The 18870-nt window shown below is 37.6% G+C and overlaps 1 protein-coding gene across 7 annotated transcripts; it reads right to left on the bottom strand.

The window, feature by feature from the left end:
- Nucleotides 1-4352: 4352 nt before the first annotated feature.
- LOC109108048 (methionine-R-sulfoxide reductase B3, mitochondrial) lies at nt 4353-18290 on the bottom strand. Of its 7 annotated transcripts, none has more exons than XM_042721924.1 (7): nt 18009-18147; nt 15400-15582; nt 11303-11411; nt 10141-10218; nt 9988-10016; nt 5583-5680; nt 4353-5509 (listed from the first exon to the last, which is right to left on the bottom strand). In XM_042721924.1, the coding sequence occupies exons 2-7, from the start codon at nt 15503-15505 to the stop codon at nt 5336-5338; spliced, it is 594 nt and encodes a 197-aa protein (XP_042577858.1). In that variant the 5' UTR covers nt 15506-15582; nt 18009-18147; the 3' UTR covers nt 4353-5335. The 7 variants fall into 7 exon arrangements, with proteins under 7 accessions (XP_042577858.1, XP_042577860.1, XP_042577859.1 ...); XM_042721926.1 differs by having other exon boundaries at nt 15400-15533; nt 18009-18146; XM_042721925.1 differs by having other exon boundaries at nt 15400-15598; nt 18009-18143.
- Nucleotides 18291-18870: the final 580 nt, after the last annotated feature.

An 18870-nucleotide genomic window follows, 5' to 3' on the forward strand; every position in this document is an offset into this window, starting at 1 on the left:
TGCATAGACAGCAACATAACTATCCCGTTCAAGGCCCAGAAAGGTAGTAAGGACATCGTTAAAATAGTCCATGTGACATCAGTGGTTAAACTGTAATTTTCTGAAGCTACGAGAATACTTTTTGTGTGCAAAGAAAACTAAAATAATGACTTAATTTGACAATTTCTTCTCTTCCATGTCAGAAATCGTTGCGCGTTCATGAAAGTACCACAACGTAATTTTAGTTTCTTTGCACACAAAAAGTATTCTCGTAGCTTCATAAAATTACAGTTTAACCACTGATGTCACATGGACTATTTTAACAATGTCCTTACTACCTTTCTGGGACTTGAACTTGTGAGTTGTGTTGCTGTCTATGTAGGGTCAGAAAGATGAACAAAGGTCTTACGGGTTTGAAACGACATGAGGGTGAGTAATTAATGACAGAATTTTCATTTTTGGTGAACTATCCCTTTAAGCTTTCACTTTGCAACAGCAAGCCCAATCCCACTTGTCCGTAAAAGTTACGCTTCTGCATTCATCACCTATTAAAGCTTCACCGAAGCATCTGCTCAACCCTCGGACAGCTGCGAGGTCATGCACAGGACACATTCACTGGGTTCATTCAAGCGGCAACCTTCCGATCTCACTCTTGAAACCAACAATGAAGTGACTAAAACTGCAATTCATCGACTGGCCGCTAGAGGCTGGCTTTAAAAGGGAGTCAGACCCATAGACTCCCTATGTTAAAATGCCCAACTGTACAGCAGAAAAAAAAAGTGTTTACAGCCTGGAACAAAAAGCAAATTTTGCCCTTCATGACAACTGTGTGTGTGTGTGGGGGGGGGTTATAACTCATCCATTTAAATTATATTAAGCCTTAAAGTTCTGCATAATTAAGGGTGTGGCCACTTGAGTGACAGGTGGATTGCCGCTGCTGTCACCACTGTCGAGCTAGGTGGGCGTGGTTTCAGCAACCAGCTCCCCCTTCTTTACTCATATTTGATTATCTGGGAGTGGCGCGCGGTGACGCACTGCCAAGATGGTGATGGCTGGCTCCGCCTATTTTAGGCTTCAAAAACGCTCTTTGAAAAACTACAGGTGATGACACGCACACTATGTCCATGTTTTTATACAGTCTATGGGTTCATCAGGATATGTGCTCGAGATGCAAACTTAGGCAGTCAAAACAACCTGGCATATTCAAAACAAACAGGGATAGAAATTAAGTTTTCCCGGCTCGAGAGATGCTGGACTTGTACACCAGCTGCAGACAGACACACACTAATAACAGCACATACTCCTAAACCAACCACTGGGGTCGTGGTGAGCCTCATCTCCAAAACACAAAGCGGCTTTTTAATTCCCTGTCCTGGGAAAAGAATGTCTTAATGAGGCTGCAAATGAACTATTTGAAGAGCATAGATCACCACCCAACACTGCCTTATAGTAATGCTAGGAATAACAAGGCGGCTAGATCCTGGGGTTTATTTATGTTCGGCATGCTGGAGAGGTGGTGTGGTGATCGCCTGGTGGCATTCAAAAGCTGTGATGTCTCACTAGCAGATGGCAAACTCCAGGCAAAGACAACAGCAGAAGAAAAGACAACCTGCACAATATTCCCAAACAACTTCAAATTTAGTTTAGTATCAAAACGATTGCAGTGTGATTGGTACAACCTCGGGTAAAATATATCTTGAGTGCATTTGGAACCAATCAGACAAAAGACACACTTGGTACAAGCAGGGCCTGGTAGAGGCAGAGTGTTGCCTTCAAGCTCGAGACCCTGGCCATACTGCATACCCTCGGCCCTTCATGTGGTTTCTGTCAAATTGCATCATTTGGAATGAGGCCACAGGCAGGCTCTGTCCCTCTGCCCCCACACTGCTCATTGAAAAAAAGTAAATACTTGGCAGAAGTTAACAGAGCTGAAATGAGATCATTGACTTTTCTTCAGGAAAGGAGTCACAACACATCCATCAGACAAATGTCTGATATAGCTGGCAGAGCTACACTATTCCACAAGTCTTTTTTTACTCTCACTTCAGTGCTTTGTCCTCCCTTTCTTTTTCAATTGACCAGATTATGACATCCGAAACATTCCGAATCCAGGGGAAAGGTCTGCGAGAGCTTGGGATGAAGCAATTCTTTCAGGACAATCAGGAAGTGCCATTAAGAATTTGATAAGTTGGAAAGGGCCTCCAAAGGCGTATCCTAATTCACTCTTGGTCCTTGAGGTGTGTCCAACTGTGGTAAAGGAATGGTTAATTTCAAGGTATAATCACTTTCATCTGATTCTAGACAAAGATAATTCTAGACTTAAAGAGAAAGAGTTCAACCAAAAATGAAAATTCTGCCATAACTTACCCTTAATTTTGTTCCAAACACGTTTGACCTTCTTCTGTGGAACAAAAAAGGAGGTTGCTCTTTTTCATGTAGTTACAGTAAACTGGAATGAAAGATTTCTAAGTTCAAAAAGATGCAAGTAGACCTGGAATATGGACTTTTCAAGTACTTTTATGGTAATTTTTAAAGGTGAAAACTTTAGTTCCCATTATTGCATGGAAAAGAGCCACATATATGGGGGGAACTTTTTCAATGTGTGATTTGTGTGGAGATTGCACTGGCACTTGGAAAGCTAAACAGAAACCACTTCCACTGCTTTCCAAGCAGCTAATTTCAGTTTGGTTTGCACAAACGTTCCACAATCTTTGAATATGAAAGTCACTATGCGGGCTAAAGAGCCTGAATGTATGATTGGTAAAGGGGCCTGATTTATTATCAAATTATTTTTTACGTTCTCCACAGATTGAAGGAAGGAAGTAAGGAGAAAACTAACACCAACTTAAACAAGCAAGCATTTTCGGGTGAACACAGAGGCAGGTCTGTGCAAAGCCCCTGTAATCCCTCAAAGTCAGCACAGAGCTACAGTTAATGGCAGGCTATGAAGCAAGAAAGAAGGGGGCTTGCACACATGCATACCCAAAGAAACCGTGAATGAGTGTGTTTGGTCTATATGGAGAGTCTAGTGTTTATCCCAGGGTTCGAGGGAGGTGTTTATTTGCTGGATGACTTTGTGGATCACGGATTGTGTGTTTGGGTTGTATGGCTGCCGCCTGGAGATCTTTTGTTTGGTTTAATGCTTTCATAGAGCAAACTAATGGGGCCAGTGGGACAAGATATAGTATGACTTGCTCGGGGTGACACTTCAGTGGCAGGAAGTGAGGCGGACAGTCTGAATGTGAAAACAGATTAACAGACGAGTTTCACCTACATTATGTGCGCTAAAGCGTTAATGTCTGGGCCAGAGACAAGGCGTGATTCATTTCAATGGGATGTTTTGGAATTCCGACTACAAAAGAAAGGCTTGTAACAGTTTGAGTAGTCACGCTATCTACTGAGAGTGTTTTGCGTGTTCATTTTTGCTCCATAAATGACAAAACTGTTTGACTTCCGGGTGGGAGATGATATGGGGTTGAAAGCTGATTTGAGACACTCCAGCTGCCAGTCCCCCCTCCACCCCCCAAAAAAACCTCCATCTTCCATCGAAATCCCCCCCACCAGCGTCCCTCAGTCTAAACACACCTGACTTGTAAATATTCTTTATTGCATTGGTAACATAAACGCTCTCAGCGACAAGCCCGTTGGACGATTTTTTCCCACACTCGGAAATAAGGCCAACTACTCTGTTATCTAAACATCAGCACTCCAAAGAGGATGGCGAGGCTGACGTAACCTCTCCAGGCTTGAAGGACTTTCAGCAGCTCACCAAGCGTACCTCCGCCCAGTTAACCCAAAGAGGACATATACAGGGAGTCTGAATTTCCTCCTATGGTGATATGCTGCAACAAAATGGAGGTTAAGATGAGCAAAAAGTTCACTGAGGAGCAAATTTGCTAGATATGCAAATGTAAAATGGATTTTATCAACCTCTATTCATTTTCTCACCTTCATTTGTTTCAAACCCAAAGGAATTTCTTCCGTTGAATGAAGAATTAGAAATTTTGTCGATTTTCCATATAGTATGTCTGAGAGTGTACAAGTAGCCTGTTAGGTTAGGATTATTAGAATAATTGGACATGTAGTCAGTAGAATGTCTGTTGGTGGACTATCAAAATAAAGTGTTAACATATTAAGCAGACATTCTACTAATACTCTAATGACTGGTAGTTGACATGTAGTTGCAAAGTTACTTATAGTCAGCAATGTCTAAAGTGGACTATCAAAATAAAGTAATATCTAAAAACGAATTCATATAAGGGGGAAAAAACAATAATACATGTAAATAATAAGAAAGCCATCGGATACAATAGGTGCCATCACACCTTCAGTGCTTGGCCCCTAAATATGTGAACAAAATTCACAACAACACATTATTCTTAATATCTCTTTAATCACACCGGTCAATATTAATTAAATTCTATCAATCAAAGTAAATCAGGAAAAAAAAAACTCACAACTCAGGACAAAAATAGGCACTGCAAGCAGGGAGACCAAAAAAGCACCCTTAAAAGTCAGGCTACATTTGTGTTCAGACTAAACATTTGTCATCTGTTCCATTTTATTTCAAAGAATGCTTTGTTCTCCACTCGGTGCTTATTTTACTGCTCACAGGAGCACTTGCATAGCATTTTCCTCAAACTTCTTGACCTCCCTGTATCACATGTCACTTCAAAAACAACACAGCGCTCTGAGAAAGTATACATATATAATTCATTTCCAATCACTGAACTTTCAATATACAATGGGGTCCAAAAAATCTGAGACCACTAGAGAAAATGCATTTTTTTTTTCACTACACATATTATCAGAAAAAACATTCGAAAATAAAATCTGCATGATTCATGTATGATTCAAAAATCATCTTGAGCTTCAGAATACCTGACTCTCTATACAAAGTCTGATGACACAAATTTACTTGATTAGTGACCTAGAAACAGTGTTTTTCATTTCCCCATCACACTTCTCTTTTTTTAAAAGTTGTTTAAAATTCTCAATCTTTAAAAATATGAATTTAAATGAAAACAGATAAAAGAAAATACCAGATTTCCATTGTAGTCTCAGTCTGTTGCCCCTAATTGAAAATTTCCAACAAGTGTTAAAAAAACATTTTAGCAGAGCAAATTTCTTTGAAGCGATATGAGCTCTTAAAATGACACAAAATTCAAGTAAAGAAATTGAGGAGCAAACGTAAGGCCATTCTAATCTGTTATCTGGATACTGATATTGCATATTGTGATCTTGAATGTTGCTAAATATATAGTTGTCTGATTGCACGGCTCACTTGATTTGGAATTGATGGTTCAGGAGTGACTTTGGAGTAGCGTGACATCTGATTGGTCTATTTCAAGTCCTATTAAAGTTCTTCATTCTTACTAGAAGGTGGTGATTGACCTGCTCCTCCAGATGCTTCCACCTCCTCAGAGGCACTGTTTTTCGCCTGGAAATTGAGAGAAGCGGAGTTTATGCAGTAGCGTTTCTTTGTTGGTCGAGGTCCATCATCAAAAAGGTGGCCCAGGTGAGCACCACACTACAAAGAGAAAAAGAAAATCAAGAAGTTGTTTTCATAGCTATGCATAAAAAATGTAAATCTGGTATTGTACCTGACTACAGGTTGTCTCCACTCTGTGCATCCCATACGAAAAGTCATCAGTTAGTGTTACAGAGTCCTTATTGATCAAATCAAAAAAGGACGGCCATCCTGTAAAAGCAGTACAACACTGAAGGTTAAGTGAATCTTTGTATGATCCACAAACCTTTAAACCTTCAATTCCATCTCGTGATGTGCAAGTTTAAAGGTTTTGTCCTCTTGCTGGCCTGTCCTGATGCTGAAACTCATTCTGAGTGAATCTTCACATTTTCTTGCCACTCTATCCTTGTCTTTCACTTATTTTGCTCTATTGCAATGCAAACTAATCAGTAACCTTAATGCAACACATTGCATATGCTTAGAATGCAAAGCACATTGAGTTAGGAGGATTATTTGGAAAAGGACAATGAAGAATGTAGGAAAACCTTTGTCCTTTGGTTTGGAAAGAAACTGTTGTTAAATGGCAAGAGTATTTGCTGATTCAAAATTCACCCCCATGATTCTCGAGTGTTTGGTTTGTGGCTAAAAAAGATATACCCCACTGAAGATGAGATCAGAAAGTGAAACAAACCTCACTGAAAATGGTCAGCGTTATCGGCAGAGTTATGGTCTGTCTCATAATCCCCTTTCTTTCATCTGGAAAATTTCTACCCAGTAACAGGGGTGCAAGTGGAAAGAATGGCTGCTCTGGCTCATGGGTGGTCCTGCTCATGGCTCTCTGGGTGGAACGTCTGGAGGAGAGGAACCTTGGGAGCGTACTACTACACAGACTCTGCTGGCATATTTGTTTAGGTTTTTGACAAAAACCCCCTACCTATTTTAAAGAACTACCTCCTGATTACTGGTAGAGGGAAAGACATTAAATTAGACGCCGCAAAGCAAAATGAATGAGAAGTTCAAGACTACTGGCACTGCAGGGTACACCACATCCAATTATTTTTCAAAACATTACAGATGAAGTTTTGCAACAACAGAACTGCAATGTTAAGTATAAATAGTATGTTTTTAAATCTAGAAAACAAAAAAATGGACACTAGAGATTTAGAGGTTGAAAAACACTACAGTTTAAAAGTTTGGGCTCTGTAAGATTTATTTTTCAGCAAATTACATTGATCAACTTGATTGATGAACTTTCTATTTATCACAGAATCCAGAAAAACAATATATTATGTTTCCATAAAAACAATGAGCAGCACAAAGGTTTTCCACATTTATAATAAGAAATGTTTCTTAAGCATCAAATCAGCATATTAGAATAATTTCTAAAGAATCATGTGACAATGAAGACAATGGCTGCTGAAAGTTAAGCTTTTCTCACCAGAGGAATTAATTTTAAATATATTAAAATAGAAAATGGTTATTTTAAAATTGTAATAATATTTCACAATATTACTGTTTTTACTGTATTTCTGATTATTTAAATGCAGACTTAGAGGGCATAAGAGACTTTCAAATTAACTTTTGAATTGTGTTTGGACATGAATGTGTGTGTACACAACCTCCCTATAATGATAAAAACCCACCCACTCCTTTTTTTTGTAATCCCATAAATCATAAGCAGTGTCTCCCAACTACCTGTATTCCGACTTGGTGCTAATGTGACGTCACATTAGCCACAGGCCCCGCCTACGAAAGTTGACAGACACTGCCGTTATAACATAGAACCGCCCTGAGCGAGTTCACAGTGAGTTGTACACAGTCCGCCATTGCTGCACTGACGAGAATGTCTCCCAAGCGCTTTAGGTGTTCTGTAGCTGGATGTATGAATCCACATAGCTCTCTCCTTGCTCCCGAAATCTGAGGCCCTGAAGACAAGGTGGATTAATTTTGTTTTCGAAGAAAATTAGTTTACGTCTGTGTGAATCATTTACACCGGACTGCTTTGTGAATGAGGGTCAGTACAAAGCAGGTTTTGCACAAAATTGCTCCTGAAGGATAGAGCAGTGCCAGCTGTTCGTGATCCAGCTACACCTCCAGAAAAAATAAGTATCACGCGTTAGTTTTCCAAATTGCCTTTCTGAAAGAGCTTCTTGGCACTTTGTAAGGCTAATGTTGCTAAAGCTACCACTGTCTGTCTGTTATCACTGATGTTGTCTTCACGTGCTACCAGAATGATCGTAAATAGGAATGTGGGAGTTAAAATTGCATATGAAAGCAATGCGAGGTCGACTGCTGGAATCAGTCGAGCTCATAATCACAAGTGGGGATTATAAAGTTTGTATGGCACCATGAGTTATTTTTATCACGTCGTGCTCCCATCTGTGTAATTCATAAAGTGCATGTTTTTATGCACAGTACTATCAGATGACTGACTGTTAAACCGAGTGTGTTTTCTGTAAAGATAACAGGCTTGTACTAATAGTAGAGTGTTTACTTGCAAAGGCTAGCACCTGTATTACCAGAGCTTGAGCTCTTGAAGCTCCACCCTCTTCCCCAGAGCACCAGTTCATTTGCTTTTAAGGGGAAAACGGCATACCCCAAAAGTGGCAATTTTAGCAAGCTATAAAAATTATCTATAAGGTATTTTGAGCTAAACCTTCACACACTCTGGGGACATCAGAGACTTATTTTACATCTTGTAAAAAGGGGCATAATAGGTCACCTTTAAAATATAATGAAAAACCTAACTATGCAATTTCACTTTCTGGCCAAAAGAAGAACTTTTTAAGACCTTCAAAAGGTTAATTCAAGGTTTTCTAAGTACCTGCAATTACTCTGTTCTAATGGAGAACTAACAGAAAGAGTTGTTTAAGGGCCAGTGCAGTGCAACCAAGGTTACTTCATGCCCTTTATTCTAGCTTTCGACCCTAATTATTGGCAAGCATATCTTGGTAATTCTATCTGATTTTACATTTCATAATCAGGAAGCAGGAGTCGGTTCACTGCTGTGATACTACGTGTGGTGAGAAACAGAAGTCAGTCAGTCATTCACCCGCTCAATCTATACTTTCCCTCCTCAACTCCTCAAACACCCCTAAATCGCCATCTATACTGACCTCTCTCTCTCCTCCCTCTTAGGGAGGAGATGCTTGGCTGCAACTACAAAGCCGTGAAATTCCACTCAGACACAGGAAGCTCTAGGGGGAATATAAGAATCCTATGACTCAGACCGGGAGAATCCCGGCGGATCGTCGCGGAGCTGATCTAATGTAGTTTTATCGCCAGGGCGAGCGGCCCAGTGAATGGAGCAGTGTAGCATCACTCAAACAAAACAGGAAATTGAGTCTATATGAGTCCAGGCTGCAGAGTTGCCTGTATGCAATGCAGCCCATTTGGCTCCCTTCTCTATGTCGAAGACAGTAAAGATTCAGCTCCAGCGAAAATCTGATTTTTCAACACAGGGCCCAGATGTTTCTCATTTCGTCCTGTTTTCTGTAGAGGATTCTTTTATACACATTTTACTTTGTTCGGAGAGTGAATAAAAATAGCATGAGTAACGCTACAGAAGTATGTAATTTGGAGCTCAGATCTGTAAAATTTGCTGCAATATATTACAATTACATTGTATACACTCAGCGTCAACTCAACATTAACTTAGACTGAGCGGATGAGAGTCTTTTTAAGCTTAAAACAGAAAACATTTAATACATATCTTAAATTCGTAGCAGGAAAATATACCATTGCAACTACAAAAGCCATGTTAAAAACAGGATGGGATGCACTTCCAGGAAACTACCAATTCATAATAACTAAGATCTGCATTTAATGCTTATTTGCATATCTGCATTAAAATCAAAGTGACTATAATATACTCTTTATTTGACTTTTCTAAGCAAATATTGTTTTAAGGGATTATTTGTGAAAGAAAAAAAAACATTTGAGCCATTAACTAAATTAATAATAATAATAAAAGAAAATAAAAATCACAATTCAACAGAGTTGTTCTCCATTTGTGAAAGAAGAATGTTTGATGTGCACAAATTAAGAACCGGAGGATTCCAAAAGATTATGGATGACTGTGGTGGAATGTTTATTCTTAATCTCAAAGAGAACAGATAGTGCTTATTAAAATATTTGAGATATTTTGTAGGATCTTGAAGTCAGGGTGTTGTACGCTGTAGGTGCTGTAACTCATATATAAAGGAGCATGTGAGGTTTCATGCCCCAAACTTGCAGCCTATTAGGCAGCTGACTGGATTCACACTCGTCCTTGCAATCAACCATAAAGAAGGTTGAGAAGGTCAAACTCTCCCTTATTGAGCCAGACAAGAGAAGAATGAGGAGCAATGAGCCTTATCTATTTTTTTTCTCTCTCTCTTTGAGAAACTATTAGGCTTAGTCTTGTACACTTATGTACACAATTACCAAACGATGTACTGAAGCTGTTCTGAGAATAAAAAAATCAAGCATTTTTACAAAAATAAACTAATTTCTCTTATCTATTCTGATTTTTGTTATAGGTGAGTGCAGAACCATACCTGATCCAGAGTCAAACTTCTTATCAGACCTGCAAGGACATTAAGTCATCACTAATAAAACATTGACTACCAAATGAAGATGATTTCTAAATCAAAAACAAAGATTAAATGCAATGGGAATGTTAAAGATGGGTCATTACAGTGGACACTCACGTGAAAAGAGGGGCACCGCAAACGACACAGTGGTAGGTTCCTTCCTCTTTGTTATCTGTGTATTTTCCTGTGAAAGCACTAGAGATGACAAAACAACACAAACTGAGACTTTATACATTAAAATGACCAACTGTTAGCTTAATAAAAGATAAGCTCAATAAAAGTTAACTAATGCTATTATTTCAAAATGCTTATTTCAAAATGCATTTCAGTTTCCCATGCTCTTGTGTTTATGTAAAAAAAAAAAAAAACTGTAAATGGAAGCAACTGCCTTAGCATTTCTTATCTACATAAGCTGAAGAGGATTTGTGTGTGAACAGAGTAACAGGCCTCAAAATGCACCTTTCAGGTTCCTTTCTTTGCTCTCTTCTCCCAGGCTAAGGGGCATTTTTCACATTCCTACTGCCAATGGGCCGATAAATACTTTCCCCATGTGTGTTTTACCACTGAGCGACGGAGGGAAAGAGAGGAAGTGCCAGTGTTTTCCTTTCTATGCTATATCCTCCTTCTACTCAACATCTATCTCATGGCCTTGGGTCGTTCAGGAGAGAATGTGCCATGAGTTTTATCAGCCAAGCATAAAGAAATCTGTACAGGGAATATTCAGTCAAGACGCTAAAACAAGATGCTTGAAATTGAAAAAAATCTAAATCCATTGTTTGTTATTTCACCTTTCAGAATATAAAGTTGCTGGAATATATTTGAATTATTTGGAATATGAAATGTAACCTTGTGGCTGCTTTTGCTTCACAATCCAGAACAAATGAATGAGCCTTTTCAAAACAATTACTTAGTCATTATAAATTAAATTTAAGTTATAATAATTATATGAAATTTGTTATTAATATTATTGTTAATATCACATTTATAATACATTATAGACTATTTATTAATTTGGTTTTTAAACTTTTTTTATTTTTTAATAAATTAATTTTTTATTCAATTGCAGTCTTGCTTAGAAAGTGGCATACATACACAATTTCTACACATATATTAAAATAGATGAAATAACTGAATAACATAATCTATTAATAATTTATATTTATCTGCAAATTTGGAATACTTAAGCATTAGTTTTTTGGTTCTTAATTCAAGCGTTCAATTCAAACCTTTGACTGAAAGTGTATTTTAAAGTGCTTTTAAGTTAGGATGGGTCACCCACCTCTCTGTGCCCTTTTGCTGAGTAACATGGTACTGCATGGGGCTCAATTGCTTCCTCAGCTCCTCCTCGGGGAACGTCTTGGGCCATGTCTTCTTACTTCGGCACGTTCCTACAGGAGAGACAAGTGAGGTAAGGCAAACGTAAGTGTTTGTAATCACAAAGTAAAGTAGTGCAGAATTATTAAAAACAAACAATTATCACTCTAATCTAGGTTTCTATGTGACTCCTTCCAAGCAGGAGTCAGCATTTTTGTCTGGTTACTTTGGTTGCAAATGATTTGGTTTGGCTGATAACAAAGGATGTCTACTTTAATTCCTGACTCGACTCTTGCCTGGAAAAATCACAGTGTCAGTGGCACACACACAGAATCCAAACGCTCCGTCAGTGATGTGCTACAGCCAAAGTATTACGCCGAGGCAAATTTGATTTTCCCTGCATAACATACGCAGTGAGTTATGACATTCTAGATGAGCGCTCATGTTGGCTGTTTATACAGAAGGCAGCGATCTTGACTGCTACACTTGGCCCCTAGCTTTACAACAATGCTGACCTCTAGAGGTCAACCTGAGGAGTGAGTAATTGTCACCAGAAGGACTTTCAAACTAATTGATTAAATAGCAACACAACTTCTACTGATAACAAACTTCAAAACATCAGCCTGGGAAGAAGAAGAAGAAAAAAAGAAATATCGAAAATGAGCCTGAAATAACCACTCTGGCAACCGTAAGGTCCTCAAAAGAAGACAAGTACTGTAGCCATGTTTTTAAAGGGGGCCAGATGTCCATCTGTATACTATTTAGTCACCGGGACAGGCAGCAGTTTTAAATTACATACAATTCTACTGCAATTTCCCATTACAGAGTGCTTTCTCCCTCCTTTCCACCTTTTCTCCTGCTAATAACGATTTTTTCGCTTGTGTTCCTGTGGGGTCTATCCTGCTCCTGTATTGTTCGGCCAGTTTTACGGCTTGCGTTGGTGAGAGTGGGTCTCCCTTCACTTAGACTATGTGGAGAATTCCTCTCGACAAGATTGAAACCATGTGAATGGAGGAAATAATGGGGTCTTTAAAGGTCCCTCTGGTGAATGGGCTCCATTGATGGGCCCTGCTCTGTCCAGCGAGTACAAAGTTACTTCTGACAAACATGGGGAAGAGGGGAGGAGAGCGAAAAGAGGAGGGGGTCGCCTCCCTGCAGGACTCTCCCGTATTCCTTTCGTCTATGTGAGAGGGGTCTTCTGGATCCTATTAGTGAGACAGAAAGAGAATTCCTATTTTTTTGTGTATGGAGGGCTCTGAACACTATTTATACTGTGAGAGAGAGGGAGGGAGAAAGGAGAAAAAAAGTGTTTTATTTCTTGGTTTGTCAAGAAAAGCCTCTAAGGAAGCATTTAAAGAAATTCAGGAATTCGGTCTGTGTCACCCCCTGCAAATGATTTAGTTTTGGTGCACCGAGAGGTCACGCTACAAATCAGCACGTTGTTCCAACATCCCTCCGCTATAACCTCAAGTGAAAGTTATTTCCTAATTGGAAGCAAGATTTGTTTTTAGCACTGGCCTTTTGCTTCACACCAAAAATATCACGTCTTCCCCCAGACATTTTTCATGCTTCTTCTCACCTATTCTCAACTCATCGCTTTCAAACTTCTATAGAAACCAAAAAATATTCTTAATATAATGTGTGTGTGTGTATATATATATATATATATATATATATATACACACACACACACATTATATTAAGAATTTTTTTTTAATGATTTTTGACATTAATGGAATCTTTAGCACGTAAAATTCACCTAACAGTAATGACGTCATCATAATATCATCATATTTGCATACCAACTTGTAACTGTTCATTCTTACGCCTCCAAATCCTGTTGTATTCAATTATTTTGACACACATTTCATTCACACACTTTGCCTAAAATTTTATCATAAGTCATTCTTTACTTTGCAAGCACTATCATTTCCTTGAAGAAATCCAAATCCTGTTGGGTTTTATTATTTTGACACAGAAACGCCCAGTTATTGATATTAATCTATTGATGTGTCTTAATTAACCTATGAAAGGTTTTAACATGCAGCAATGATTACTTTACAAAAATGCAATTAGATACAACTAACTGATCGACTTTCCCTCAGAACACACCCTGTATCAAATGTGAGTGTCATCTAAATTCCTAAAATGGAAAAAGCAAATACAAATGCAGTCATTAGTAGATCAAGTTAAAGCTTGACTGATCATGCAGGCTTAAAAGAAGATAAAACAGTGAGTTAGGCGTTATTCCATGAGCAACTGAAGAGCTAAACAGAGGAAAAAAAGAGCAAAGCAAAAGGGTGACATTTCCGGGAAAGGGGTCATCAAATGCAGAAAAACCAACTCAAGCATCAAGGGGAACCTGATTTCTGGCAGCCAACTATTTAGAAATTAATCTAAAATCTTACCAAAAGTATTTTCTGTTCACCTGTTGAGCTAGCTGTCCATGCATTTATGTGAAGATGGTCAAAGTAAAGAATACAGGATCAGAATAAAGCTCAATGTCAGGCTGCCTTTAGATAAATCCACAAGTTGGTTTCTCCACAAGTGACCTTATCATCAACCAAAAACACACACCCCTTGCCGAACGCTCACACACGCGTGTGCGTACATATGAAAGCGTCGAGAAAGCAAAACACACTGCGCACACACACACACAGCATCCAGGTGACCTGAGGGGAGCCCGCAGGCCTTGAGTTTTACAGGTTGGCCTTGGCTGACCAGATGCAGTAGATTGAACCCGGACATGGCTGCGACCGATGCTGCTGGGAGAACAGAAACAGCGGCGAGACAGGAGCTGCCTGCTAAAACACCCTCCTACCACTCAGGCTAAAAGATAATAAAGACAAACATAGGCGAGGAGGGAGAGGAAGGAGAAAAAAACACAACATAGGTCAACACAGATGTCAGTCACAGAGATGGACACTTAGAGCAGCCTATCACGGGACGGCTGACACTTCTCATGCAGGGAAGACTGATTAACGTCACTGTGTAAAGAGAGAGAAGTGACCAGGAATGATAAATATGTAAAAACATATAACCACAATTCAAATGAGGACCTAGCACCCTTAAGACATGTTTACTTATGTAAATGACAGTTAAATGTACATCACAAGGTATAATATTAAAAAAAAACTTCATATAAAACAGTGGCATATTGAGTTTTAATTTTAATAAAGGCTTTTTAATATTATACCTCACAGGGGCTCATATATAAAATAAAATGTTTAGCCAACAACCTTAAAGCAGCCAATTTGTATTTTTTTTTTTTGATTGTTGATAGTCAAAATACATATGAAAGCCCATTTTCACCATGAGATTTAAAAAGATAACTGCATCTTTTTATCTCACAATTTGGACTTTTCATTCTTTCTTTTTTTTTGTCATAATTAAGAAAATATAATGCAATTCCCAGTTTATGTCTCATAATTCTGACTTCTTATCTCATAATTCTGAATGTTTCCCTTGGAATTGTGAAAATAAATAAATCTGACCTGTAAATATAAACTCAGAATTGTGAAAACATCTAAATTGTGAGATTAAAAGTAGCAATTACCTTTTTTATTTTCCATTTCTTCCATAAATACATTTCAAACAGTGAAGAGAGATTAATGGGAAAAAAAAAAAATATTATTTGACAATTTTGAGAAGTGATTAAAAGGTCAGAGAACTTCATTAGTGGAACAAGTTTAATGAGCTGGGTTATTAGTTTTAGAATTCAGAACCTTGAGAAGAAACAGAAAAAAGTGCAGAAGCATTTTGCATAGAAAACTGATTTTTTTTTTAAAAAAAAGCTGTCATACAATGAGCTTATCAGCGGTTTCTATGGCTGTAGCACGTCAGTTGTGTGTCTGTGGGCCATAAAGAGAAAACTAAACCTTATCATTCAATTAATACTAATACACATTACATTAGCAACTTTGCTTATATCAGCTGTACTACAAAGAACACTTGCAAACCAATGCACAACACAACATTCTAGTTTCTAAATGCTTCTCATTTAATTAAACTTCTCATTTAAATATTGCACATTATATATCCTAACCACATTAGTTACAGTACCTAGCGTAGCGGGTGGAATCAGTGCTAGGAGCGGCCTTGCGGACTTATGGGAACGACTGCACTGGAGCAGGGCCATGGATGCGCATCGGAGAAGACGGGCAGCCATCCTGGCCTATGGCAAACTCAAAGGTGCTCTGAAGAATGCAGGAAGGTTTTTAAGACCTTTTCCAAGCCTTCTCGAAACTATAAAGATAAAGACCTATGAAAAAGGTAGCTTTAAAACTGTTAGAGGCCAAATATTGTGGGAAATTACAGCTGAACTATGGGATCAATAACAGGCAAAGCCACAGAGTGCTGCTGAGAGCGAGAGTGAAGCTGTGGTTTATAACGAATGAGGTCCATCTAGTGGTCATGCAGGAGTGTGAGGAAAAGGGAAAGATCTTTTCATCTACTGCAACAAGGAGACAGGAAAAGAGTACAAATGACAAATTATCATCAGAAAGAGCTTGATTTGAACATTTTTCCATTTAGCACTTATTCTTAGTCTGGAGAAAAAAATATTTGGATATATATGCATTATATGTAGCATCTGCCACCAAACAAGCTTGGCTCTCATGTCTCATGTTTTTTTTACTTTTAATCAGATAATTTTTTAGTATGAAGTCAGTTCTCCTCAAATTCTTGGAGTATCCACAGCTGTAGTTCATCACATTAACTATGAACATATTCCACTTTTGACCAGAAATTGTCTAAATACATTTTGTCTTAATCTTCAAACAATATATTTCAACAAATATTTTTTACTATTCAAAAAATATTTGTATGACATTTTGCATGAAACTTAGTATGTATATATATATATATATATATATATATATATATATATATATATATATATATATATATATATATATATATATATAAGAAACTAAAGAAAAATATAAAAATCACAATATATATATAATATTTTTTATTACACCTCTGACCAAAAATATATATATATATAATATATGAAATAATTCTGATGTTAAAAATATTTTATATTACAATATTCCATTTATAATGATATATAATATTATTATGCATAATTTTTTTTTATTACGCCGCTGACCAAAAATAATAAGGCAACTATGATTGCTTTGTATCTAAATTCAGAATTGTTACAGTAAATGAATGCAACAGCATTCAGACACTTGTTGGCACTCAAGTGACTCTTCACCCAGGACTGGTCTGTCTGGAACGAGAGGTTTTAACACATGAACAGATACGGACACAAGCAAGGCCACTTTTTAAAAAACACAGCAATCACTTGCAGAGGAGACTATAAATAGAGCTCGATTACAGCTCTGCAGAATCACACCATAGGTCTGTGTTTGTCTACAGCTTGACGTTTACATCGTTTGCATTCCAGAAAGTTCTCTTTAAATGATTTGAACACTTGATCCGGCTTCCTCCAATGTTATTGCATGTGTATTTTACTAATTTATTTATTTTATTCTGTTTAGCTGCACTGATGAACCACATGCAAGGAAAGCCAAATCTTAATTCAATTAATTTCTGTAAAGCTGAACTGGAACTTGATGAGAGAGACTAGTTAAACACATGTCATTTTGTCAACTGCTTCTTATCACTATCAATAAACTGGCCTTCTCGATTGAACTACAAAATGAACAAGCTCTCCACAGCAGGCAAAATAAGCACATTTGAATCCTCTAGTCACCAAAAATATCAAGTGCTCTGAGTATCAATGCAGTTTATAAATAAAGCATGCTTGATACTTGAGGTACAGTGACAGTCATAACTAAATAAGGTCATAAAGCGACAGATGAGAACTGAAATGTTTTAAAGCAGATCAGATCTGTGTAAATGATCGGCTGTTTTTGATGGTTGCAGGGCCATTGGTAACAATGATTAAGTGAACGAAAGTACATGAGAAGTGTATGGATATCTCAAGCATGTGAAACTTTGCCAAATTATCTGTGCGTTAAGTAATAAGGCTGTTTTGTTACCGATACAGTGAAGATATATTTAAGATACTGAATAGGACATTTACACCAGAATTTTATGACTCACAAGCACAAAAATTATATAAATTCATCTGTGAATGTCCATCAGACGACTGAACATCTTGATAGGCTTTTAGATGTTTATTAGACAGGTGTCAGGAGTTTAGAGGGCAATTAAATAAACATGGCATAAAATATTAATGCCTTTGAATGGTCTGCAATTGCAAAGAAGTACCATGGTAAAGCCTACTTGAAAGAATGGAGTCTCATGATAATACTGTGGTGTGCACAGTAGTCAGTTTTGTAAGGGTGTGGTTACGTAATAAAACCTCGCTGCTATGACATCACGTGTGGGAGGATACATTGTATAAACACAGCATACAAAGTGTAACTGATATGTTTCATAATATAGAAGACTAGGAAAATTCGCAGTGGCTATTTACGTAATATTCTGTCATTTTAAAATATAAGCATGCAAACCGCATAAACATACAGGTACATATGTCATACATTTCAACTGCGTCAATTTTAACTGACAGTAAAGTATAACGGTGTTGTGTTACACATTCAACGCGTAGTCAGAGAGACCCTGTTGCCCATATTAAAGTCACTTAAAAAGTGCGTAATAAACAATATAAACATTTAATAAGTAGTTACACGTACCGGACAGCAGAAATAGCGTTAAAACCAAGTAGAACAGCAGACTAGAGAGTGAAGCGGGGCCGCTGTGAGCAATAGTGAGCAGAGCATTTGTCAAACAGCGACACGACTGTGTGCTTCTTAGGTAATGACCTGACAAGTGCATTCTGGGAAATTCCTCCCGCTGGGCAGACGAGCTCCAAATATGAGCAATGCGTAATTTGCGCGCATAATTATTCAACGCGAAGCGAGAACGCTCACCATATTTTGCTTTGCATGCCATCATCACATCCTACTGCTTTCGATTGCTGCTCCACAATAAAGCTGCCAGTATCTTCTGGTTTGGTAACTAGTAAAACGCGAAAAGCTGTTGTATAATACTAATAAAATTATGCTACTAGAAAGATTTAAAGACTAAAACAGTTTAATCATAGAATGGGAACTATTAATCATCCTTTTCTGAATTGAACATTGTCATACTCTATATGTTAAATGCTTTCTATTAATGATTCAAAATACATGTATAATTTAAGCAAAACTTTAAATGTCCAACTCTAAATTAGTAGGCTATGGTTATTTTAGTGGTGCTATTTCTTCTTCTTATTTTTTACTTTAACTTTAGGATCCTTTTAGATTGGTTAGAAACTGGGAGTAAAGCAGACAAGTTTAATTATATAACTATTTAAAGCAAATAGTTGTTGCAAAATAGGACTGAAATGCTAGTTTTGCATCTGAAAACTGTAATACTTATGAATCTTGTCCATTAATGTTCACTAATATATAAATCAAACAATTTACAAAAATACACAAATAAATATCATAAACATATAAGATAAAACAATTAAAAGATCAACCTAATCAAAAAAGCCATTTGCAATGTCTTCTA

The sequence above is a fragment of the Cyprinus carpio genome, chromosome B4 (assembly GCF_018340385.1).
Source record: "Cyprinus carpio isolate SPL01 chromosome B4, ASM1834038v1, whole genome shotgun sequence".
Lineage (NCBI taxonomy): Eukaryota > Metazoa > Chordata > Actinopteri > Cypriniformes > Cyprinidae > Cyprinus > Cyprinus carpio.